The sequence below is a fragment of the Pristiophorus japonicus genome, chromosome 12, assembly GCF_044704955.1.
Source record: "Pristiophorus japonicus isolate sPriJap1 chromosome 12, sPriJap1.hap1, whole genome shotgun sequence".
Lineage (NCBI taxonomy): Eukaryota > Metazoa > Chordata > Chondrichthyes > Pristiophoridae > Pristiophorus > Pristiophorus japonicus.
In genome coordinates this window covers 172,448,538-172,475,589 of record NC_091988.1, presented here as the reverse complement: position 1 = coordinate 172,475,589, position 27,052 = coordinate 172,448,538, and the positions used below count along the sequence as shown (strand labels likewise).

Sequence of the window (27,052 nt, the reverse complement as noted above, 5' to 3'; positions counted from 1 at the left end):
AAGGATACTCATTTGGTTTCATAGGCGAGATAGGCAGAAATTAAGGACCACTTTGTAAACCATAGTTTAGACAGTATTAGCTTGGAGACTATTAATGGGCTATTCTAACATGAAGGGATAAAAAGCCTGGTCCTGTCTTCACCCACTGTCCACACACACTTGCAGAACGTGTCACTGGATAACACTTGGGAGCAGAAACCTTGGCTGATTTCTCACTCTCTAATCCGTGCGTGATAAGGTAGTTACAATTACCCTATTACAATTAATTCATCTGTATAACTCAGCAGTTCACTGCTTTAACTTGCTAAGCTATTGGATGACTTCAAACAAAGGATTTGTCAAATGCTTGTTCAAGTACAAGATTCTTCATAGATCTGATTTAATGCAGTAACCTCCAGGCATTTGTACCAAAATACTGATATACAATATAGTAAAAATAAGAAAGTTTACAAAATTTAAAACACTTCAAATTGACCAGCAGATGGCAATATACATGCAAGTAACCACTATCTTTAGCTTTGCATAGAAGGCTGGTGGCCATTTTGTGTGTTGCAGCAGCCATTCAGGATGCTGCTGCTGAAGCTGGGAACATTCTTGCCGATTGCCATCATGTATATTAAAATGCTGCCTGTGGGGAAAAGTGGAGGGTTGATGCATATTGCCAGCATACTGGAATTTACATGGATTCTCCAGTTCATAGCTTTTCCCCCTCTCTAGCATGTATACTAATGACCATTTTGACAAGGAATGCCCACTAATTCCAGAAATTCTGAAAACGTGCATACAAAAGCATCATCTGAATAATGAACAAGTCTAACTAATAATTTTGTAGCTCGGTATAAATGGGATTTCACTGCACTACTATTGACATTGTACTATTGGAATAAGACCTATCCAGAAATGGAACTTACAAAGGTTAGGTTTTCAAATAAATGGATTGGTGGCACATTGCATCAGAGTTGTAGAACTCATGGCTGTGACTAAAATTCCTCTCAGTTGGTTTTGGATTTCAATTATGCCACTGTGGCAAGACCGTAAAAGATCAGGTTCTTTCCAAAAGGAAAGGGAGAAGTAGTCAACAGGGTTGTTATCATTGGCTGCAGTCATATATTTCCCAGCAATCGGCTATTAAGCTGCACCAACGGAGGCTAGGGAGCAGATCTGCAACCAGTCCTCTTGGCTAAAGTAAGGTTTCAGGAGATGATTGGAGGAAATAAAACAAGGGAGGAGAAAAGAATACAAAGCAAAGAAAACAAACAACTGCTAATTTGAGACTCAAGCTCCCATGTTGAAATTAGCTCAAAACAGTAGCAATGTCAACCAGAGAGATTCCTGAGAATTTTATTCCAAGTTTCAAAGTGACATTTTTGATTACTAGAAAGATGGCTAATATTCTCAGATTCTGGATGGTTTGCAAAAACAGGTAGTTTGTTTAATTGCTATAAACTTAACTGCTAAGGTGGTCTACCCCCATAACCCATTAAATGCTGCTAAAATGTGATGGATATACTCCCGACTTTCTCTCAGTTCTGCTTAGAATAGATTTACTGGCAGATACTTGTGCACCTGGTCCAAACTCTCTGCCTCAGCCACCATTAATCTAGCCAATATGAATGTGTGCACCTTTAGGTTAACTCAGCCTCTGACTTTGTTGTTTTTCCTCAAAGAAATACTGGCTAAGTTTTGCTGTTAAATAACTGCAACACAGAAAAACTCAACTGTTACTACTTCAGTAAGCAAATATTGGCACCTCATTGATATCCAGTAATTAAAACTATTTCAGTATCCATTCAGAAGAATACATCAATAGTACAATGTGTGCAATGAAGTGTGTGGATTAGCCTTTAAATAAAATTCTTCAAAGAAGTTAGTTTAAAAAAAACACAAGTTGGAAAATAAAGGGCCCAAAATACCACGTTGCCGTTATTTCAGATTAACGGCCATTTTTTTAGTCCGAAATAACGCCCCCAAAAAAGTCCGAAGTTTTGCCAAAATTAGTTTTAATTTTGGCGCAACACAGAAAGATCTTTGGTTTTGAGGATGGAGCTAATTGTTAGTGCTGAAAAGGTGCGGCTCGTTCTCTACGCATGCCCAAGAATTTAGGTTTCCAGGGTAACGCGAGGCACAATGGGAGGGATTGAGCTGTCTCGCTCCGGTTCCCAGAGAAAGGAAATGTGGGCTGAGGGCTGCTTTTATATAATTGAGTCGAGGGAGCTTTACTCTGTAGCTAACCCATGCTGTACCTGCACTGGGAGTGTTTTGATGGTGAAACGTGAACTCCTCATCTGAGCTGCTGGACTCTGCCGACAGTTCACAACTTTTCTTTGTTTTACTGTTCCACAGTCAGTCACTGAGCATGTTAGGTGTTACTTGGCCAAATGGCCCACCATGTGTTTTATCACAGTAAATATTAAGTTCTAAAAATAAAATAACTTTCTTTTATAATGAAGTAATTCAAAGATAATATTGCATCAAGACATTCAATAGGAACATAATAAATACAGATCAACACAACAAATCTAGATGGCGTTGGTAATGCCGATTTTGATGGGACTCCGATTTGGCAAGGTAAGGTTTTACAAAGTGGTTCCCAGTGCTGTTTAAAAAAAAAATCCTTATTGGCGAAACTTGCAAAACCGGGCAAAAATGGCATTACGGGGAGGTTTGACCCAGAGTGACGTCAGAAAAACGGTACTGGAAAAAAAAGTCCGTTATCTGTTAAGTACGGCCGGCATTAAACCCTTGGCGAAACTTGCAAAATTAAGTTAGTTCCAAAAAACACTTAGCTCCCCAAAAAAATGGAGCAAAATGGTGGCGAATTTTAGGCCCGTCTTGTGTTTTAACCAACAATTAATTCCCTTCCATCAAGGAACATTCAGTGTGAATTATAATCAATGCTGTTCTCCTACAAAATTTGGTATGAGCAGCAATCATAATTTCTATTTGTACAAATTATAAATCAATCATGTAATAAATTGTTAACTTTGCCCTTCTCTCTTTTGATTCTGGCCTACCAATAATTGATACATTAATGTCCAGCTGAGCATTTTAAATCTACCCTCTTGATCCAAAACAGTAGCAAAAAGTTCTCCGAATCATCCAGCCAGCTTTAAATTTCAGATGCAGAGCTAGGACCTCCAGTCCACACCACCATTCATCAGACAGAAGCAGCTCAGCCACTTAAGTATTTCAGACAAATGACTTCCAAAGCTGTTCCGAGGCAGATCTGGAGAATAATTTTAAGTGATACCCAGAATGGAAATTTCCTTTTTTGGTGTATTTTTTTTTTAAATGAGTGGATCTCCCGTGATGCTGCACACAAAGTTTACACAAAGCAAAATTCTCTGAGCTCATTAATGATGTTGTAGATACAAGTATGGATATCTTGGGAAGCTTGATCTAGCATTGCTGACATCCCTGACCAAGGAGGGAACACCCAAGCAGCAGCAGAGCATAAAAGCAGCGAGCAGCCACCACAGGGAACAGTGCGAGCAGGTAAGAAAGGGCAACAAAGGAGAACATAGAAACATAGAAACATAGAAAATAGGTGCAGGAGCAGGCCATTCAGCCCTTCTAGCCTGCACCGCCATTCAATGAGTTCATGGCTGAACATGAAACTTCAGTACCCCCTTCCTGCTTTCTCGCCATAACCCTTGATCCCCCGAGTAATAAGGACTTCATCTAACTCCCTTTTGAATATATTTAGTGAATTGGCCTCAACTACTTTCTGTGGTAGAGAATTCCACAGGTTCACCACTCTCTGGGTGAAGAAGTTTCTCCTCATCTCGGTCCTAAATGGTTTACCCCTTATCCTCAGACTGTGACCCCTGGTTCTGGACTTCCCCAACATTGGGAACATTCTTCCTGCATCTAACCTGTCTAAACCCGTCAGAATTTTAAACGTTTCTATGAGGTCCCCTCTCATTCTTCTGAACTCCAGTGAATAAAGCCCAGTTGATCCAGTCTTTCTTGATAGGTCAGTCCCGCCATCCCGGGAATCAGTCTGGTGAATCTTCGCTGCACTCCCTCAATAGCAAGAATGTCCTTCCTCAAGTTAGGAGACCAAAACTGTACACAATACTCCAGGTGTGGCCTCACCAAGGCCCTGTACAACTGTAGCAACACCTCCCTGCCCCTGTATTCAAATCCCCTCGCTATGAAGGCCAACATGCCATTTGCTTTCTTAACCGCCTGCTGTACCTGCATGCTAACAGGGCGACTAAATTCGATATCACAGGAAAGCAGGGCAGTAATTGGTTGGTGAGCTTTTCTCTCTCTTTTCTTGCTTTAAATTAAGGGCCTGAGATTAGGGGCCGCGATTAATAACTAAAAACTAAATCTAATTAATTAAATACATTACAGATGGTAGGACAGGTAATGTGTTTCTGCTGTTGTATGTGGGAGCTGGTTGACCTCGTTGAGGTCAATCACAACCACATCTGCAGCAAGTGTCTGCAGCTCGAGGAACTTCGGCTCCGTGTTGATGAGGTGGAATCTGAGCTGCAGACACTGACATCAGGGAGGGGGAAAAGTTACCTGGACGCCACGAACCAGGAGCTAGTCACACCAATTAGAATAGTTAATTCAAATTCGATCTGTGGTCAAGGACAGGAGGTGTGACGACGAGTGAGGAAGGTATGGGGTCCAACAGGTTTGAAGATCTTACTCAGAGCAGGGACTGCAGGGAGGATGAGCAAGTTAACCACAGCACCTTGGTACAGGGGGCCATTCGGGGGGGTGGGGGGGGAGGAAAGAGTGCAAGAAGAAACATTGTAGTATAAGGCTGTATTGCCTGCCTGGTGCCAGGATTAAGAACATCTCCGGGCTGGGGAGGAACTTGGAATGTGGGGGGGAGGATCCAGTTGTCGTGGTCCACGTGGTACCAACGACAGATAGGACAGAGAGATTCTGCTGAGGGATTATGAGCAGCTAGGGGCCAAATTAAAAAACAGAACCACAAAGGTAATAATCTCTGGATTACTACCTGAGCCACAAGCAAATTTTCATACAGTAAATAAAATCAGAGAGTTAAACACGTGGCTCAAAGACTGATGTGGGAGAAATGGGTTTTGGTTTGTGGGACACTGGCACCAGTACTGGGGTAAGAGGGAGCTGTGCCATTTGGACAGACTCCACTTAGACCGTGCTGTGACTAGGGTCCTGGCGAATCAAATAACTAGGGCTGTAGAGAGGGCTTTAATCTAATTAGTGAGGGTGAGGATTCAGGTAAGCAATAATTTAAAAGGTAAAAGAACGAGAAGGCAATAGATCAGGGTAGCACTGGGGGAAAATGAAAACCAGTGTGCCAGGAAGGGACAGAATGTATAAACAAAGGTAAATCAGAAAGTGGGGTCAGAGCAGGAAAAAAAAAATGGTAAAAAAAAAATAATTTTAAAAGCTCTTTAACTGAATGCACATAGCATTCGTAACAAAATAGATGAATTGACAGCACAAATAGATACAAATGGATACGATCTGATAGCCATTACAGAGACTTGGTTGCAAGGTGACCAGGACTGGGAACTAAATATTCAGAAGGGCAGAGAAAGGAAAAGGAGGTGGGGTAGCACTTTTAATGAAGGATGAGATCAGTGCGTCAGTGAGAAATGATATTGGCTCAGAAGATCAAGATGTTGAATCAGTTTGGATGGCGATAAGGAATAATATGGGGGAAAAAGTCACTGGTGGGCATAGTCTATAGGCCCCCCAACAGTAGCTACATTGTTGGACAGAGTATAAATCTAGAAATAATGGTGACTTGTAATAAAGGAACGGCAATAATCATGGGCAATTTTTACCTTCATATTGATTGGACAAAGCAAATTGGCCAGGGTAGCCTTAAGGAAGAGTTCATAGAGTGTATCCGGGATAGTTTCCTTAAACAGTACATTGCAGAAACAACCAGGGAGCAGACCATCTTAGATCTGCTACTGTGTAACAGACAGGATTAACAAATGTTCTCATAGGAAATGATCCTCTAGGAATGAGTGACCATAACATGGCTGAATTTCAAATTCAATTGGAAGGCATGAAAGTTGGATCTCAAACCAGAGTCCTTAAATAAAGGAAACTACAAAGATATCAGGGCAGAGTTGGCTAAAGTGGACTGGGAAAATAGGTTAAAGTATGGGACGGTTGCTGAGCAGTGGCAGACATTTAAGGAGATATTTCATAACTCGCAACAAAAATATATCCCAATGAGAAGGAAAGACTAAGAGAAGGGTTAACCATCCGTGGCTAACTAAGGAAATAAGGGATTGTATCAAATTTAAAACCAGGGCAGACAATGTGGCTAAGACGAGTGGGAGGCCAGAGGATAGGGAAATGTTTCAAAGCCAGCAAAGAACGACTGAAAAAAGATAAAATAATGAAAGTAAACTAGCACGAAATATAAAAAGTTAGTAAAAGTTTCTACAGGTACATAAAAGGAAAAGAGAGGCTAAAGTAAATGTTGGTCCCCTAGAAGATGAGACTGGGGAATTAATAATTGAGAACAGGGAAATAGCAGAGACATTAAACAAATGTTTTGTATTAGTCTTCACGGTAGAAGACACTAAAAACATCCCAATTGTGGATAATCAAGGGGCTATAAGGAGGGAAGAACTTAATACAATCACTAATGTAGTAGTACTCAGTAAAATAATGGGACTAAAGGCAGACAAGTCCCCTGGACCTGATGGCTTACATCCTCGGGTCTTAAGAGGTGGCTGCAGATAGTGGATGCATCTAGATTTGACTACTCCAACTCACTCCTGGCCAGCCTTCCACATTCCACACTACGTAAACTTGGTCATCGAAAACTCAGCAGCCTGTGTACTAACCCGCACCAAGTCAAGATCACCCATCACCCCTGTGCTTTATGACCTACATTGGCTCCTAGTTAAATAACGCCTTGATTTCAAAATTCTCATCCTCATTTACAAATTACTCCATGGACTTGCCCCTCCCTATCTCCAATCTTTTGCAGCCTCACAATCCCACAAGATGTCTGCGCTCCTCAAACTCTGGCCTCTTAAACAACTCTCATTATAACCGCTCAACCATCGGTGGTCATGCCTTCAGCTGCCTGGGCCCCAAGCTCTGGAACTCCCTCCCTAAACCTCTATGCCTCTCTACCTCTCTTTCCTCCTTTAAGACGCTCGTTAAACCGACTTCTCAGCCATAATTTCTTCTGTGACTCATTTGTCTGTAACACTGTTGTGATGCACCTTGGGATGTTTTACTACTTTATAGGAGCTATATAAAAGTTATTGGTTGTAATCTACCAAAATGCCCTGGATTCTGGGGCAGTCCTAGAGGATTGGAAAACCACAAATGTAACGCCCCTATTTAAAAAAGGAGGCAGACAAAAAGCAGGAACCTATAGACCAGTTAGCCTAACATCGGTCATTGGGAAAATGCTGGAGTCCATACTAAGGAAGCAGTAGCGGGACATTTGGAAATGCATAATTCAATCAAGCAGAATCAGCATGGTTTTATGAAAGGGAAATGATGTTTGACAAATTTGCTGGACTTCTTTGAGGATGTAACGAGTAGGGTGGATAAGGGGGAACCAGTGGATGTGGTGTATTTGGATTTCCAGAAGGCATTCGATAAGGTTCCACATAAAAGGTTAATGCACAAGATAAAAGTTCACGGGGTCAGGGGTAATATATTCGCATGGATAGAGGATTGGCAACCAAACAGAAAACAGAGTCGAGATGAATGGGTCATATTCCGGTTGGCAAACAGTGACTAGTGGGGTGCCGCAGGGATCAGTGCTGGGGCCTCAACTATTTACAATCTCTAATAATGACTTGGATGAAGGAACAGAGTGTAATGTAGCCAAGTTTGCTGCTGATACAAAGATGGGTGGGAAAGCAAATTGTGAGGAGGATGCAAAAATTCTGCAAAGAGATAGAGACAGGCTAAGTGAGGAGGCAAAAATTTGGCAGATGGAGTGTAATGTGGCAAAATGTGAAGTTATCCACTTTGGCACAAAAAAATAGAAAAGAAAATTATAATTTAAATGGAGAAAAATTGCAAAATGCTGCAGTAAAGAGGGACCTGGAAGTCCTTGTGCATGAAACACAAAAAGTTGGTATGCAGTTACAGCAAGTAATCAGGAAGGCAAATGGAATGTTGCCCTTTATTCCAAGGGGGAGAGAGTATAAAAGCAGAGAAGTCCTGCTACAACTGTACAGGGTATGGGTGAGGGCACACCGTACAGTTTTGGTCTCCGTAGTTAAGGAAGGATATACTTGCATTGGAGGCTGTTCATAGATGAGGGGATTGACTTAAGATAGGTCGAGTAGGTTAGACCTATACTCAATGGAATTCAGAAGAATGAGAGGTGATCTTATCAAAACATCAGATAATGAGAGGGCTCGACAAGGTGGATGCAGAGAAGATATTTCCACTCAGGAAACTAGAACTAGGGAACATAGTCTCAGAATAAGGGGCCGCCCATTTAAAACAGGAGGAGGAATTTCTTCGCTGAGCGTTGTAAATCTATGGAATTCTCTGCCCCAGAGAGGTGTGGAGGTTGGGTCATTGAATATATTTAAGGTAGAGAGACACAGATTTTTGAGCAATAAGGGAATAAAGGGTTAAGGGGAGCAGGCAGAGAAGTGGAGTTGGGTCCATGATCAGATCAGCCATGATCTTATTAAATGGCAGAGCAGACTCGAGGGGCCTGGTGGTGCACTCTGGTTCCTATTTCTTATGTTAGAACATAAGTGTGCAGCTGTAGGGAGGGCTGCGTGAGTTAACTTATAATAGGAAAAATCTCAACGCGATGCCTCAGAGGCAGGACAGATTGGTAATACCCAACTTATTTTATTTATTTATTTTTTAAGTTCATTCACAGGAAATGATGTTGCTGGCAAAGCCAGCAGTTATTGCCCATCCCTAATTGCCCTAGAGAAGGTGGTGGTGAGCTGCCTTCTTGAATCGCTGCAGTTGCTGTGCTGAAGATACTCTGACAGTGCTATCAGGTCAGGAGTTCCAGGATTTTGACACACAGACGATGAAGGAATGGTGATATACTTCCAAGTCAGGATGGTGTGAGTTAGATGGGAACTTGGAGGTGGTGGTGTTCGCATGTGTCTGCTGCCCTTTGGGAGAGTCAAGAGGTGAGTCACTCTCTTCAGAATACCAAGCCTCTGACCTGCCCTTGTAACCACAGTATTTATGTGGCTGGTAGTTACTTGTTGGTCAATGGGACCCTAAGGATGTTGATGGGGACTCGACGATGGTATCGCTTTTGAATGTCAAGGGAAGGTGGCAAGACTCTCTCTATAATTGGCACTCATGTGGCATGAATGTTACTTGCCACTTATCAGCCCAGACCTGAAACTTGTCCACATCTTGCTGCATGCAGACATGGACTGCTTAATTATCTGAGGAATTGAGAATGAAACTGAACATTGCGCAACCAGCAGCGAACATCCCCACTTCTGATCTTATGATGGAGGGAAGGCCATTGTTGAAGCAGCTGAAGATGGTTGGGCCAAGGGCACTGCAGCAATGTCCTGGAACGGAGAACTCCAATAATCACAACCATCTTCCTTTGTGCTAGCATTGACTCCAGCTAGAAGAGTTTCCCTCCAGATTCCCATCGACTTCAATTTTACTGGGCTCTTTAATGCCATACTCAGTCAAATGTCAAGGCAGTCACTCTCACCTCACCTCTGGAATTCAGCTCTTTTGTCCAGGTTTGGACAGACACTGTAATGGGGTATGGAGCAGATTGGTCCTGGTGAAACCCAAACTGGGCATCGGTGAGCAAGTTATTGGTGAGTGTCGCTTGACAGCACTGTTGATGACACCTTCTATCACTTTGCTGACAACTGAGTGTAAGTTGATAGAGCGGAAATTGACTAGACTGGATTGGCCCTGTTTTTTGTGGACAGCGCATAACAGGGCAATTTTCCACTTTCGTGGGTAGATGCAAGTGTTGTAGCTGTACTGGATAAACTTGGCTAGAAGCGTGGCTAATTCTGGAGCACAAGCTTTCAGCACAACAGCCGGGGTGTAGTTGGAAACCACAGCCTTTGTTGATTTTACTTGGAGTGAATTGAATTGGCTGAAGCGTGGCTTCTGTGATGGTGGAGGCCGAGATGGATCATCCACTCAGCATTTCTGGCTGAAGATGGTCGCAAACACTTAACTTTGTCTTTTGCACTCATGTACTATGTATATCATAGAGGTTGGGGATGTTCATGGACACTCCTCCTTCCCCCGTTCGTTGTTTGTCAACCACCATTCACAATTGGATGTGGTAGGACTGCAGCTTTGATCTAATCCATTAGTTGTGGGATTGCTTAGCTCTGCCTATAGCATGCAGCTTCCACTGTTAGCATGCATGTAGTCCTATACTATAGCTTCACCAGGTTGGCACCTCATTTTTAGGAATGTTTGGTGCTGCTCCTGCCATGGTCTTCTGCACTCCTCAGTGAACCAGGGTTACTCCTCTGGCATGATGGTGATGGTAATGGTAGAGTGAGGGATATGCCAAGCCAGGAGGTTACAGATTGTGGTGGAATACATTTCTGCTGCCGCCGATGGCCTACGATGTCTCATGGATGTCCAGTTTTGAGCTGCTAGATCTGTTCTGAACCTATCCCATTTAGCATGGCGGTAAGTGCCACACAACAGGATGCAGGATGTCCTCAGTGTGAAGACGGGACTTTGTTTCCACAAGGATTGTGTGGTGGTCACTGCTAACAATATTGTCAAGGACAATTGCATCTGTGACTGAGGACAAACTAGCATGGATTGAGGATTGGTTAACGGACAGAAAACAGAGTGTAGGAATAAACGTATCATTTTCAGGTTGGCAGACTGTAACTAGTGCGGTACCGCAAGGATCAGTGCTTGGGCCTCAGCTATCACAATCTTTATCAATGATTTGGATGAGGGAACCAAATGTAATATAATCCAAGTTTGCTGATGATGCAAAGCTAGGTGGGAACATAAGTTGTGAGGAGGATGCAAAAAGGCTTAAAGGGTTTAGAGATAGGCTAAGTGAGTGGGCAAGAACATGGCAAATGGAATATAATGTGGAGAAATGTGAAGCTACCCACTTCAGTCAGAAAAATAGAAAGTAGAGTATTTTTAAATGGCGAGAGATTGGGAAATATTGGTGTTCAGGGGGACCTGGGTGTCCTTGTACACAAAATCAGTGAACATTAACATGCAGGTACAGCAAGCAATTAGGAAAGCAATGGTATGTTTGCCTTTATTACAAGAGGATTTGAGTACAAGAGTAAAGATGTCTTACTGCAATTATATAGGGCCCTGTTGGAGACCACACCTGGAGTATTGTGTACAGTTTTGATCTCCTTACCCAAGGAAGGATATACTTGCCATAGAGGGAGTGCAATGAAGATTCACCAGATTGATTCCCGGGATGAGGGGACTGTCCTATGAAGAGAGATTGAGTAGACTAGGCCTATATTCGAGAGTTTAAAAGAATGAGAGGTAATCTCATTGAAAGTTACAAAATTCTCACATGGCTTGACAGGGTAGATGCAGGGAGAATGTTTTCCCTAACTGGGGAGTCTAGATTTAGGGTCACAGTCTCAGAATAAGTGGTCAACCATTTAGGACTAATGAGAAATATCTTCACTCAGAACATGGTAAATCTTTGAAATTCTCGACCCTAGAGGGCTGTGGAGGCTCAGTATATTCAAGACAGAGATCGATAGAATTTTGGATATTAAGGGAATCAAGGGATATGGGGCCAGTGCAGGAAAGTGGAGTTGAGGTCAAAGATCAGCCATGATCTAATTGAATGGCAGAACAGGCTCGAGGGGCCGAATGGCCTATGCCTACTCCTATGTCTTATGTTATGACAAGGTCAAGCACATTTTCCCCTCGTGTTGGTTCTCTCTCCACCTAATCTAAGCCCAGTCTGGCAACTATGCCCTTCAGGATTCGGCCAGCTCCATCAGTAGTGGTGCTACCAAGCCACTCGTGCCAATGGACATTGAAGTCCCCTACCCAAAATACATCCTGTGCACTTGCTGTTTCAGTGCTTCTTTCAAGTGGTGTTCAACATGGAGGAGTAATGATTCATCAGCTGAGGGAGGGCATTAGGTGGTAATCAGCAGGATGTTTCATTGCCCATGTTTGACCTGATGCAATGAGACTTCATGGGGTCAGGAGTCAATGTTGAGGACTCCGGAAGACACTCCCTCCTGACTATATCACTGTCCTGCCAGTGGGACAGGACATATTCAGGGATGATAATGAAGGAGTCAGGGACGTTGGCTGAAAGGTATGATTCTGAGAGTATGACTATGTCAGGCTGTTGCTTGACTAGTCTGTGCGACAGCTCTCCCAGTTTTGGCACAAGTCCCCAGATGTTAGTGAGGGTTGACTGGACTGGGTGTGCCGTTGTCACATCTGAATCTGAAGCCGGATGGTCAGTCAGTTTTATTCTTATTGTTTCTCGTAGCGGTTTGTTACAACTGAGTAGCTTGCTGGGCCATTAAAGAGGGCAGTTACGAGTCAACTACATTGTTGAGTCTGAAGTCTCATATAGGCCAGATTGGGCAAGGCCAGCAGATTTCTTGTCCTAAAGGACATGAGTGAACTATGTAGCTTCATGGTCACCATTACGAATATTAGATTTTTATTCCAGATTTATTTAATTAACTGAATTTAAATTCCCCAGCTGCCGTGGTGGGATTTGAATTCATGTCACCGGATTATTAGTGCATAAGGAGTGTGCAACATACATCACAAATTGAATACGTTACATAGATTATGAACATTTTAGGTACAAAATGGTTGTGCATTATGCAGTTCAGGGCATAATACAGGTTTCCAACAGGTTATGTTCAGGGGCTCCATCTTGATATAAAATTGTCACTGGACAGTTACAAGTAAGTGCACTTCTGCAATCTATACAGTGTTTCCTTACAAGGGTATGATAAAGTCCACTGATGGGCAGTTTTCACTGAAAAATTGACATAATTCAAGCTCTAAAATACTGGTTAAAAATCCTGGAAAAGAGAGAAGTTGATATATTTAGCCACCTTAAATTAGTAGCAGTAAACAGAGGAATGTGACCATTAAAAAAAAATCCCAGAATTCCTATGCAATGAAAATGGAATTTGATTTATATAGTCACCATAAATCCATGGCCCTGGCTATGATGTTTTTGAGGAGAATATTCCTAGCTATTATTGAAGCTTACCGTTTAATGCACTCAGACAACCACTTTACAATGATCAGCTCTTAGTTGGGTACGACAGCCCGACAATGATGGAGAAACTCATTCCACATTTCATCTCATGGAAATAAACCATTTGCCACAGCTGAAACTTGTTAAACTTCAAAAGCTACGTGGTCACTGCAAATCCACAAGTTGGAGATAATTATAAATATTTCATGAGGGGCAAGTGTTTTGGGTGAGAATTGCTTTTGATGCAATGTGAAAATGATGGAAACTGCAGCATGAGAGAATCTATTTCTCCATACTGAATTTGCTTTCCAATTAGCAGGAAATGTTTTAAAAATCTGTCTGCACATTTGCTTTTATTTCATACCTTTAGATTTCCAACGCTTTCTTCAAATGACTTAAAGGTAGGCGATTCCCTGAAATCAAAAAGTAGACATTTTTGAATGTTTGATAATTAAACCAAATACATTTAAATCTCAGAACTGCAGACAATTCAACAAGTCCTTGGTATCTAACCGGTTAATTGAATAACTACATTTGATATAAATCATAAAACTATACAATTATGATAAAACATTAGGACCAGCAATAATGGTACGAGACTTGGAAGTACACAAGGTAAAACTTGTAACAAAATGAAATGTTGCACTACTGGGTAATTAAAAGAGTAAGTATTAGCAGGAATATAGAAACTTCAGAGAAAGGAAGAGGTTGAGATCAAATGAATGCAGTAATACATTACCTCATGGCGGGCATGCTTATTGAATGACGTATGGAGTAACTGCTACTCGGAAGCATTAAGAAATGAAGAAGTAGCCCAAGTTATAAAGAGAAATGTTTGCCCAATGGGCAGGTAAGGTTAACAATGAGCAGAGGAAGCATTGCTTTCTCAAACATTCCAAACAGTAATTTTACAAATGCAAGATCAAAAGCTACACAAACAAGAACCTGCAACTCACACAAAAAACAGCTAATTCTTCATAAGTTGAAGATGTTCAAATAAAACCTTCAAATTGATTTCCTTTTAGAAGAATACTTAATGCTTTAAGTAAACTACATTCTGAACATAAATGAATTAGGCAAGATGACAGATATTCAAAAAGCCCCCGATTTTCTCCCTTTCATTGTGTTACTCGACATGCCCAATCCCAACAATATGGGGAACATGACCTGCGCCCATGGCATCTTAACATGCGAGCACTGCAAAGTCTCCTGGCCGCAGACTTCCCAATCTGCTTGGAACACCTGGCCTCAACTTAGTGTCTGCAGAATTAATTCAAATTATACACCGAGTAATCATTGTGTCTAGGAGGAGAAATCCTTTATGGTGCAGTCTTGCTGCACGTTTATCAGTTAACATCTGCGCAAAGTTGTCTTTGGCTTTTTGCAGTATGGCCAAACCTCAAATTGAGCATCAGGGCCAAACTGAAAGTTGCGTGAGACAATCTCCTCCAGGAAATCTTAGCCTTCTTCATTAGATTGCATAAACTTGGCTTATAGTCCTTTAAAAGGTTGAAGGGTGATCCAATCAATGCATTTAAAATGACAAAAGGATTCAGGGAGAGGGAGAGGGAGAGGGAGAGGGAGAGGGAGAGGGAGAGGGAGAGGGAGAGAAAAAAAAGAGAGAGAAACTATTCCTCTGCTGGGTGAATCTGGAGCAAGGGAGCACAATCTTAACATTAGAGCTAGGCCATTCAGGAGAGAAATCAGGAAGCACTTTTTTCACACAAGGGGTAATGAAAATCTGGAATTCTCCCCAAAAAATGCTGGGTCACTGGGATCAACAGATTTTTGTTAGTTAAAAGTATCAAGGGTATGAATCAAAGATGGATAAATGGAGTTGAGGTACACATCAGCCATAATCTGACTGAATGGCAGATCAGGCTTGAAGTTCCTATGTTCTGATGTCAGGTCAGCTTCTAAATCAAATTCAGACTGAATTTACACAAACTGCAACATCCTTGCAAAACAAAACCACTTCATATCAAAGCTACAATTATTGTGTGAATGTACCCTAAAACTAGTTAATTTAGCAAATCAAGAGCTCAAGGTGAAGAAAAAGTTCACCATTTTATGAATACAAAATGCCCACGTCAGACTTGAGTCTATGCCCCACAACAGGCTACACAGTTATCTTACCTAAAAGACTGAGAAAAAGGGTGAGACCTGAAATAAGCCAATAACAAAAAGGAAAGATAGGTCAGCCAGAACAGTTAGAATTTAGGCCAGTAATATCATTAACTTGCACTACAGCAAAAAACAGCACATCGCTCGTATGCTGATTAATGTTCATTGTGTTATTTCAGGATGATGAAATATCAGGACGACACCTCTGAATCTGTCAAAATGCTTTTGGCTGCCATATTGACGATACCCAAGAGGGATTTAGATGAAACATCTTTGGCTGCAACAGCTCCAATTATTAAGACAGTTTTTTTGTTGACTTACGGGGCTTTAAAAAAAATACCCATCAACTGTGACAGAACACTCAATCAAAAATACAAATATATTCACTAAATTAGTCCCAGTTTCTCTAACAGTATAAAAACGAAAAACTGGCATTAGAAGCAATGCCAGTATTAAGTGTCCAGATTAAGCTCTGAATTGTGGACACTTAAAGCAATACTAGCATTTAATTGACCTTATTTGAGAGGAGTACATAATTCAGTGATTATATATACATATTTCTGAACCACTGTTCAGTCAAAGCCAAAGAGTTTTTAGTAGCATCAAGACAGAATTTCTTCTGCCAAAAGAATTCTCAATCTGGCAAACATACTAAGAATTTGACAGCCACCTCCAAGTATTAAAACACCCTGCATACTCCTTATAATTCCCACCAGATAAAAGTTGAAAGTTTGATAGTGGGCAAGTATGGAATAACATGTTTATCGCGAGCCTAAAGACAAAAACATTGAGAATTTGTTACGATCAGTTAAATGTTGTTTTTCTGAGTCATTACATATCATAACCAAATAACGTCATCCAGCTATCCATCATAGTTTTTCAACAAATTCCCACCATTTCTATTGAATATTATCGTGCATGAGACTTGAAAACTAACAGATTGAAGAGCAAAGAGGGGAAGGAATTCCTGAAATGGGTACAAGAGAATTTTCTTGATCAGTATGTTTCCAGCTCAACGAGGAAGGAAGCAGTACTGGATCTAGTTTTGGGAATGAAGTCCTTCTTGACGTCTGCAGCCCGTGACACCGTTGACCACTCTATCCTTCAACGCCTCTCCACCGTCATCCAGCTGGGTGGGACTGCAATCGCTTGGTTCCATTCTTATCTATCTAAACGTAGCCAGAGGATCACCTGCAACGGTTTACCTTCCCGCTCCCGCATCGTTATCTCTGGTGTCCCCCAAGGATCTATCCTTGGCTCCCTATTTCTCATCTACATACTACCCATTGGCGACATCGGAAAATAGTGTCAGTTTCCACATGTACACTGATGACAACTGCACCACCACTTCTCTCGACCCCTCCACAATCTCCAAATGGTCAGACTGCTTGTCCAACATCCAGTTCTCAATGAGCAGAAATTTTCTCCAAATATCGGGAAAACCGAAGCCATTGTTTTCAGTCCCCGCCACAAACACCGCACTGTTCGCAACCTTGGTGTCACATTCAACCCTGAAATGAGCTTTCGACCATATATCCGCAGCATTACTAAGACCGCCTATTTCCACTTCAATAACATCGTCCATCTCCGCCCTGGCCTCAGCTCATCCACTGCAGAAGCCCTCATCCATGCCTTTGTTACCTCTAGACTTGACTATTGCAACACACTCCGAGCTGGCTCCACGTGAACTAGAGGTCATTGAAAACACGATTGCCTCAAGTCCTGCTCACTCATCACCCCTGTACTCGCTGACCTACATTGGCTCCCGGTGAAGCAACGCCCCGATTTCAAAATTCTCATTCTTGTTTTCAAATCCCTTGCTCCTCCTTATCTCTGTAATCTCCTTCAGCCTAGTGGAGTAGCTATGGAAAAGGACAAAGAAAAATCAAATGTGAAAATACTCAATTGGAGGAGAGCTAATATCAGAGAGTTGAAAATGGATCTGGCCCAAGTGAATTGGAATCAAAGATTGGCAGGAAATAGTTTGGGTACAGATGAGATACATCCTGCAAGGGGGAAAGGAAGGGCTTCCAAAACTAGAGCTCCTGGGATGACAACGATGTAGAAATTAAAATGAAACAGAAAAAAGTTCATGATAAATATCAGGTTTATAATTCAGTAGACAACCAAGCTGCATTCAAAAAGTACAGAGGAGAACTGAAAAAAGAAATGAATCAGGCAAAGAGGGTGTATGAGAACAGATTAGTGGGCAACATAAAAGGGAACCCAAAAGTCTTTTATAAATAGTAAAAGGGTAGTCAAAGGAAGGGTGGGTCCCGGCTAAGGTACTAAATGAGTATTTTGTATCTGGCTTCACTAAAGAAAAGGATGTTGTCAATGCCACAGTAAAGTAAGAGGTAGTAGAGAACTTGGATAGGATAAAAATAGATAAAGAGGAGGTTGGCAGTGCTCAAATTAGAAATTTCACCCAGTCCAGATGGGATGCATTCTAGGTTGCTGAAGGAAGTAATGGGTGGAAATTGCAGAGGCTCTGGTCACAATCATCCAATCCTCCTTAGATGTGAGAGTGGTGCCAGAGGACTGGAGGATTGAAAATGTTACACCCTTGTTCTAAAAAGGAGAGAGGGATAAATTCAGCAACTACAGGCCTGTTAGCCCAACGCTGGTGGTGGGGAAACTTACACAGTAAATCTGGGAAAAATTAATTGCCACTGATTTGTTAATGGCTATTCGTATTTGACTAATTTGATTTGAGTTCTTTAATGAAGTAATGAAAAGGTTTGACGAGGGCAGTGCGGTTGATGTGTATGTGGACTTTCAAAAAAGGCATTTCTTTCTATCTAGATAGTTTTTGCACAACTAAAACAAAATGGCAATCATTCAGTGTTTCAATATTGCACAGCATTGAATTCTTATAGCTTAATAGCGCGCTAGAAACTATACTTCAGATTTCTGTTTTTAAGCAATTCATTGCAAATTCTGCCACCCTCAGATTTCAGAATTTAAAACGACATTTGATTTGGCTTTAGTCAGGATCTAGTGCCACCAGCTCCCAATATTTGAGTTTTTCCTCAATCAGCAGCAACCTCAAAGTAAACTTGCCATTAGCCAGGAAGATCAGTCTACCCCCAACCCCCCACTCAACCTAATCCTGCTATGTGCAACCTTCAGCTAGATGTACAGAAGAATGACTATTGACAATTTGCTATCATACACAACAGGTTTAATTAGCATCTAGTCTAAACTGTATACATTCCTATCTTATATGAATTACATTTGTTAGTGGATAACTAAACTAACCTTCATGCCCAAGTTTAACAAATCACAGCAACTAAGCATTTCTTAACTTCCAAGCAGCTTTTCAAATAGTTTCCTCCCCCCAACGAATTAAGTGTACTTTCATGTAGAATGTCTGGCAGTACAGAGTTTACATTCGAGCTCTTCAACAATAGGTCATATTCTGCAAAGTTCGAGGTTGATTCTGCTTTATACCCTTCCAATAATTGTTCAGCAATACATTACAGCTGAGAAATATTTTCCTGAATCTTACTCTTTTATAGTATTATACATACAACCAAGTTTTTCTTTAAAAATGAATGACATGTTTTATCTGGGAAAATGCTCAACACGAGTGCAGAATTTTATATATTTTGATGTGCCTGAAATGGAATAAACTTTTAACCACAAAAATAAATGTTAGAGGATCAGAGCGTCTAGAATACACAAAACAAAATACATGCAGCTACACATTTCAAACTAACTTCAGAATAAATCCAAATATGAGACTTTTCTTCAACATGCAAAATAGCACACTTCAATAATCATGCAGGGTAGCTTAGAAAACCACAGCACTCTAGGCTCTATTCACATGAGTGGAACTTTAAAAAAAAAAAGTTTTCTTAAAATCTGCACCTGAACAGATTCAGAGACAAGATTCATAATCAAATCAACTTTCTAAAAAAAAAACACGAGCATTTCAGCATTCATACTGTTTGAGTGATTTTGGTTGAGGTGTGGTAGTGGAAGGGTGGGGAAGAGAGAGAATAGTAAAAGCTTGCTTAAAAATGTGTATTTTTACAAACAATAAAAGTGGTGAGCAATCCCTGGAGTACCAACAGGAGGTTGCTGAAATGCTGTGTTAAACAGTGGTCACAGAATTTTGTATCCAGCACCCTCCACACATTAGCTCTTAATCTCAACAATAAGATGCTTAATGGTATGGCTGTTGCCTCACCACTGGGGGAAAAAAAAAACGGAACAAAAACAAAAATAAATATAAAAATACTTCAACTTTTACTGAAGGAAAAAGAAGCCAGAATTGGTATAATTGGCTATTCATTAATTTACTTCTTGCTAATACTGTACCAACATTTGCATTGTCACAATATTAGCAGGTTGCCTGAATAGCTTTGTATGCATTTTCTGGAGATATAACAAGTACTTAGTTACGTGGTCAGGTTGTATATTCAGTTCATACAATGTAAAAGGAAAGTCTCTGAAGTGGTCTTGGTCAAATTCAGTTTATGATCCTCTAAATAGTTACAATCAAACCAAATGACCATATCTTTAGTTTTAAGTATCTGATGTGAACAGAGACTAAATTTGTACTTACCTACCAATATAGAGTTAACACTTCACCACAAAAATATTCTGTACCTGAGTCCAGTAGTTTAGTTTCATACAAATAAAGCCAGTTACTGTATAGTAGTCTACTTTCTTGTTTAGCTAGTTAACAGTAAAATGAGGTTGATGTTAGAGAGTCAAAAATGTGGGGAACGTGCATATAAAATAATGCAAAACTATGTGCGAGACACATGCTACATTTGGCAGCCCTAATCACTGAACAATTTCTAAAGCAGAAACACGATATTTTTGAAATATAAGGTGCAAAAATCAGTCATTAAATTCGCCTAGCATTGTCAACTATGAATAGAAACAAAGGTTTATCGTAACCCTGGCCCATGACCAGCGAGACCAATTATTTCAGTGCAGCCACTCCTCAATTATCTTTGCAATATCTGCTCTGAAAAGATGTTGAAGTTTGACCCAATGGCATGATCAGGAGGAAGTTTTCCTTGATTAAAACTGGCTTTGTACCAAGTCCACAAGGAACCAAATTTTACTCACATTGGTTCAAGCTCCAGAATGTACAGTGAGACGATGGAGTCATAGAACAACGGGCAGGACTGTTCTTAAATAGTAAAAAAGTAAGAAATAGCATAAAGTGTTAAAAGGAAGAATCAATGTAAAGAGAATATGAAAGGTGAGAGAGCAAAGAAAAAAACTCCCACAAAAAAACTTTTGTTCTGAAGGTACTCTCAATATCTTTAACATGCTTAGTAAGAGATTTTTTTTTAGCCTGACAAGTGGATAAGCTGATATTTATTTATTTTAAAGGGTACTAATTTATTTTAAAGGCCAGTAATTGGAGCGTGAATACTTTGCATTGCCTCTTCCATGTAGAACAGCGGACTTGCAAGTTTTTATTGGATAAACAGAGAAGGAGACGGCAGACTACTACATATACTCATGTTTGCACAGCTCCATGATTTGATCAGTTGATAAATTCAATGAGTCAATATGAATTTTCAATGTTTCTACAAGGTGGATTTCACCAGGGTTCATCTTGTTCAAACTTTTGGTAGTTTTCGTTTATGGAGAAAAGACACCAGCAGAACACGAGTTTGCAATTCGAGATGATTCAAGTTTCACTATTAGTGCATTGGCAGATTTAAAAATATAGGAGTATAACTTTGACAATACATTTTGAAACCACGATGTTTTTGGTTACAAAAGTACATAGCTTAATGACTTTATGCAGTTCCAAATATTGACAACTTTATGCCTGTATAGCAAATGACAAGTGCAACAGTCTCGCAAGAGCAAACTTACTTAATGTCTCCCAGCGTCTTACTAAGAACTGAGCCAACACTGGAAATGGCACTGGAGGTCCTTGATCCAGCAGTAGAAAGCGTTGCTTGAGTCTTCTTGTACCTGTATTAAAAACACAGTAAGTTTGTTTGGATGTTATGCATAAATAAAAATTCAAATTTACTTTAAAAAAAAATCAAGTAAAGCTGTTTATGGCAGTAGAATATAAAGAGAATACAAAGTGGAGAGCGGGCAGGGAAGTGGACCCGAGTCCATGATCGGATCAGCCATGATCGTATTAAATGGCGGAGCAGACTCGAGGGGCCGTATGGCCTACTCCTGCACCGATTTCTTATGTTCTTATGTACAACACAGCATCTCAATCTGGTAATAGCTGGTGAAAGAAAGGGTAAAAAGCCACAACAGTTTGGGCAGGAGGTTTCCTGTAGCTAGAACCTGTAGGGAAAAATAATATAGAGCAGAATACAAGACAATTAAGAAAGAATAAAGATTAACAAATGAGAGGATCTGCCAAACAGATGGGAGATAAAGGAAGCAAATTCAATCACCGATGCATCAAGTCTGGAGCAAACAAAAACAATAGAATAAAATGCCAGAAGAGGGCATAAATATGGATAGCTGCGGATTACATCAGTGGCAGTCCCTCGGAATTGAAGAAGACCCGCCTCCACTCCAATGAACTATTGAACAGTTCACATGGCGCCAAACCACAGGAGTTTATCAAAACCATCAAGGTGAAATTAGCATTACTTTCTCTCATCCACTTTCTGATTTCCTGTCACCAAGTTCCTTTGCATCCACAGTAACAGAAGCAAGTGCCCTGCTCCTAATACTCCATAACCAGTTGTTGAGGTACCAGGATTCTCACTCAAACTTTATTTCATTTCTACTGGATAAATTACCGTCTTCTACGCAGAAATGCAAGCACTGACAAACCATGAGTGTGAACCCTTGACCTACACACACCGCCATTAACATTGGTAGAAATGAAGTACATAAATGAAAAATAAACCGAGCCCTCCTATAAACATACAGCAGTTGAGATTTACATTTTTTTTTCATCTTTTGTTTTTTTACCTTCTTTAAAAGATTGTACTCATCACAGTGAGCGAAGGAAGTGCTGGGTCCAGAATTCTTGTTTCAAAACATCCATCACCAGTATCAAACACTCCCAGATCAAGTTTAGCAAATCACAACATCAAGTAATGCTTCATCTCTTCTGCCACAACATGTCTCAGCATTTCCTGCAATGGACATCCTGCGGTCTCTCTGAGAGATTGCCAATTAGTTCAGATTAGGGGAGAGTTTTGCACGAAAGCCATGTGCCCACCAGGAACCAGGCTGATATCCAACCTCATTTCACATAATACTTTATAGCCAGACTTGCACTCCAAGTCTAGGCTGGATTTCAACTAAGGTCCCCAAGGTGAAAGGCTACTGTGTCACCCATTCATAAGGGGATAACCTTACAAATTTGAAGAAAAAAATAAACAGTTTGAAAAAGTAGGGTAAAAAAAAAAAACTGGCAAATAAAGAGAAAACATTGATGCAAAATTCAAAATAGCCAAAAGGTTTTAAGCAAAACAGACCAAATTTTATACATCTCTCCATTTAATCCAGTGTCCCAATCCAATATCCAAAGCTGAGGTTTAAGTTCTTTTCTGCATTTGTGCTGCAGTCTGAGGCCAGTTGCAATGAGATTCAAGCTCAACAATGTAGGTTTACGCTGCCTGGCAGTAACACCATTTATTCTTCCTAGCAAGTGCTTTACACTGGTTGTGGGATCTTTCCATATGTAGAGCAACTGTTGTATTGCCGAGATAAAACAAACAGTCATTGCATTTCAAAAGTAGTTAATTGTATGTGAGGTGCCTGGAGACTTCTCTGGCATGACAAGGTGTAGTATTCGGCTTCAAAGTTCAAGTGAAGCATGTATTCATGCACAGAATCAAGAGTATAAATGAACATAATTCTCAAGAAAGTGGTTGGCAATGCAATATAAATGTACCATTCCATAACATAGATATGGGGGAATTCAAATTTAACAAGAGATCACATTCAAATTTGGTTTTCCAACAGATGGTAAGCTGCGAATTATAGATAATGGTTACATGCAGCACCAAGTTGAATCAAAGTACTTTTCCAATTAGAAAGACAAAAATAAATATGCTCCTTCCCCTACCAACTGGCAATTAAAGTGCCCATGACGTTTTACTAGTTAAAGGTGTTGCATCAATGCAAATTGTTGTCATTATCTATCAATATTAGAAAGGACCATGAAATATTATGCAGTTCCCAGAAAAGCCTCATAGCTGGAGTCGAGGGCACACATCCCATCAGGCTAGAATAATGAAAAGTGTTTTTTTTTAAACAAAACATAATTTAGGTATTAAGCAGCGTCCCATTTTCGTCATTTACAAAAGTACAAGTCAGTTTAATAAAATTACTAGTCAAATTGGTTATTTTCCCATGACAATTTTATTACATAAAGTACTTATTGCTCCCGATGTATGAAGACAGTACAGTGTCAGGCTAATATTTTTAGCAAGTTGGGAAAATCTTGAGGGGAAAGAACAGATTTGCAACAACCAATGCCGGAACGGAAAGGGAGACTGTGCTGGTTGTTTTACACTATATTCTGCAGATGCGATCTGGGACCAAGGAAAAATAGTTTCCAGACACTATCAAATAGAAACATAATAATATGCAATAAACATAGAAACATAGAAACTAGGTGCAGGAGTCGGCCATTCGGCCCTTCTAGCCTGCACCGCCATTCAATGAGTTCATGGCTGAACATGCAACTTCAGTACCCCATTCCTGCTTTCTCGCCATACCCCTTGATCCCCCTAGTAGTAAGGACTTCATCTAACTCCTTAGTGAATTGGCCTAAACAACTTTCTGTGGTCGAGAATTCCACAGGTTCACCACTCTCTGGGTGAAGAAGTTTCTCCTCATATCGGTCCTAAATGGCTTACCCCTTATCCTTAGAATGGACCCCTGGTTTTGGACTTCCCCAACATTGGGAACATTCTTCCTGCATCTAACCTGTCTGAACCCATCAGAATTTTAAACGTTTCTATGAGGTCCCCTCTCACTCTTCTGAACGCCAGAGAATACAAGCCCAGTTGATCCAGTCTTTCTTGATAGGTCAGTCCCACCATCCCAGGAATCAGTCTGCTGAACCTTCGCTGCACTCCCTCCTCAATAGCAAGAATGTCCTTCCTCAAGTTAGGAGACCAAAACTGTGCACAATACTCCAGGTGTGGCTTCACCAAGGCCCTGTACAACTGTAGCAACACCTCCCTGCCCCTGTACTCAAATCCCCTCGCTATGAAGGCCAACATGCCATTTGCTTTCTTAACCGCCTGCTGTACCTGCATGCCAACCTTCAGTGACTCATGTACCATGACACCCAGGTCTCATTGCACCTCCCCTTTTCCTAAGCTGTCACCATTCAGATAATAGTCTGTCTCTCTGTTTTTACAACCAAAGTGGACAACCTCACACTTATCCACATTATACTTCATCTGCCATGCATTTGCCCACTCACCTAACCAAGTCACTCTGCAGCCTCAGAACATTCTCCTCGCAGCTCACACTGCCACCTAACTTAGTGTCATCTGCAAATTTGGAGAAACTACATTTAATCCCCTCGTCTAAATCATTAATGTACAGTGTAAACAGCTGGGGCCCCAGCACAGAACCTTGCGGTACCCCACTAGTCACTGCCTGCCATTCTGAAAAGTACCCATTTACTCCTACTCTTTGCTTCCTGTCTGACAACCAGTTCTCAATCCACGTCAGCACACTACCCCCAATCCCATGTGCTTTAACTTTGCACATTAATCTCTTGTGTGGGACCTTGTCGAAAGCCTTCTGAAAGTCCAAATATACCACATCAACTGGTTCTCCCTTGTCCACTCTACTGGAAACATCCTCAAAAAATTCCAGAAGATTTGTCAAGCATGATTTCCCTTTCATAAATCCATGCTAACTTGGACCTATCATGTCACCTCTTTCCAAATGCGCTGCTATGACATCCTTAATAATTGATTCCATCATTTTACCCACTACCGATGTCAGGCTGACCGGTCTATAATTCCCTGTTTTCTCTCTCCCTCCTTTTTTAAAAAAGTGGGGTTACATTGGCTACCCTCCACTCGATAGGAACTAATCCAGAGTCAATGGAATGTTGGAAAATGACTGTCAATGCATCCGCTATTTCCAAGGCCACCTCCTTAAGTACTCTGGGATGCAGTCCATCAGGCCCTGGGGATTTATCGGCCTTCAATCCCATCAATTTAGCCAACACAATTTCCCGACTAATAAGGATTTCCCTCAGTTCTTCCTCCTCCTTACTAGACCCTCTGACCCCTTTTATATCCGGAAGGTTGTGTGTCCTCCTTAGTGAATACCGAACCAAAGTACTTGTTCAATTGGTCTGCCATTTCTTTGTTCCCTGTTATGACTTCCCCTGATTCTGACTGCAGGGGACTTACATTTGTCTTTACGAACCTTTTTCTCTTTACATATCTATAGAAGCTTTTGCAATCCGCCTTAAATGTTCCCTGCAAGCTTCCCTGCCCTAATCAAACCCTTTGTCCTCCTCTGCCGAGTTCTAAATTTCTCCCAGTCCCCGGGTTCGCTGCTATTTCTGGCCAATTTGTATGCCACTTCCTTGGCTTTAATACTATCCCTGATTTCCCTTGATAACCACGGTTGAGCCACCTTCCCTTTTTTATTTTTACGCCAGACAGGAATGTACAATTGTTGTAGTTCATCCATGTGGTCTCTAAATGTCTGCCATTGCCCATCCACAGTCAACCCCTTAAGTATCATTTGCCAATCTATCCTAGCCAATTCACGCCTCATATCTTCAAAGTTACCCTTCTTTAAGTTCTGGACCATGGTCTCTGAATTAACTTTCATTCTCCATCCCATTGTCGAATTCCACCATATTATGGTCACTCTTCCCCAAGGGGCCTCGCACAACGAGATTGTTAATTAATCCTCTCTCATTACACAACACCCAGTCTAAGATGGCCTCCCCCCTAGTTGGTTCCTCGACATATTGGTCTAGAAAACCATCCCTTATGCACTCCAGGAAATCCTCCTCCACCGTATTGCTTCCAGTTTGGTTAGCTCAATCTATGTGCATATTAAAGTCACCCTGCACTTTTATTGCATGCACCCCTAATTTCCTGTTTGATGCCCTCCCCAACATCACTACTACTGTTTGGAGGTCTGTACACAACTCCCACTAACGTTTTTTGCCCTTTGGTGTTCTGCAGCTCTACCCATATAGATTCCACATCATCCAAGCTAATGTCCTTCCCAACTATTGCATTAATCTCCTCTTTAACCAGCAATGCTACCCCACCTCCTTTTCCTTTTATTCTATCCTTCCTGAATGTTGAATACCCCTGGATGTTGAGTTCCCAGCCCTGATCATCCTGGAGCCACGTCTCTGTAATCCCAATCACATCATATTTGTTAACATCTATTTGCACAGTTAATTCACCCACCTTATTATAGATACTCCTTGCATTAAGACACAAAGCCTTCAGGCTTGTTTTTTTTTTTAAAAAACACCCTTTGTCCTTGTAGAATTTTGCTGTACAGTGGCCCTTTTTGTTCTTTGCCTTGTGTTTCTCTGCCCTCCACTTTTCCTCATCTCCTTTCCGTCTTTTGCTTTTATCTCCTTTTTGTTTCCCTCTATCTCCCTGCATTGGTTCCCATCCCCCTGCCATATTAGTTTAACTCCTCCCCAACAGCACTAGCAAACACTCCCCCAGGACATTGGTTCCGGTCCTGCCCAGGTGCAGACCGTCCGGTTTGTACTGGTCCCACCTCCCCCAGAACCGGTTCCAATGCCCCAGGAATTGAGGGGAATGTATT

At 41.1% G+C, this 27,052-nt stretch overlaps 1 protein-coding gene across 6 annotated transcripts in view; it reads right to left on the bottom strand.

Moving 5' to 3' along the window:
• LOC139277557 (tumor protein D54-like) overlaps positions 1-27,052 on the bottom strand; it is an 85,983-nt gene that overhangs the window by 9,557 nt on the left and 49,374 nt on the right. For 5 of the 6 annotated variants that reach the window (XM_070896159.1, XM_070896163.1, XM_070896161.1 and 2 more), the window contains 2 exons: positions 21,152-21,253; positions 13,539-13,587 (listed from right to left, as the gene is read on the bottom strand). In XM_070896159.1, coding sequence (XP_070752260.1) covers positions 13,539-13,587; positions 21,152-21,253 — 151 coding nt within the window. Of the gene's footprint in view, positions 1-13,538; positions 13,588-21,147; positions 21,254-27,052 lie in introns of those variants that run through there. The other variant, XM_070896164.1, reaches the window with a different exon arrangement.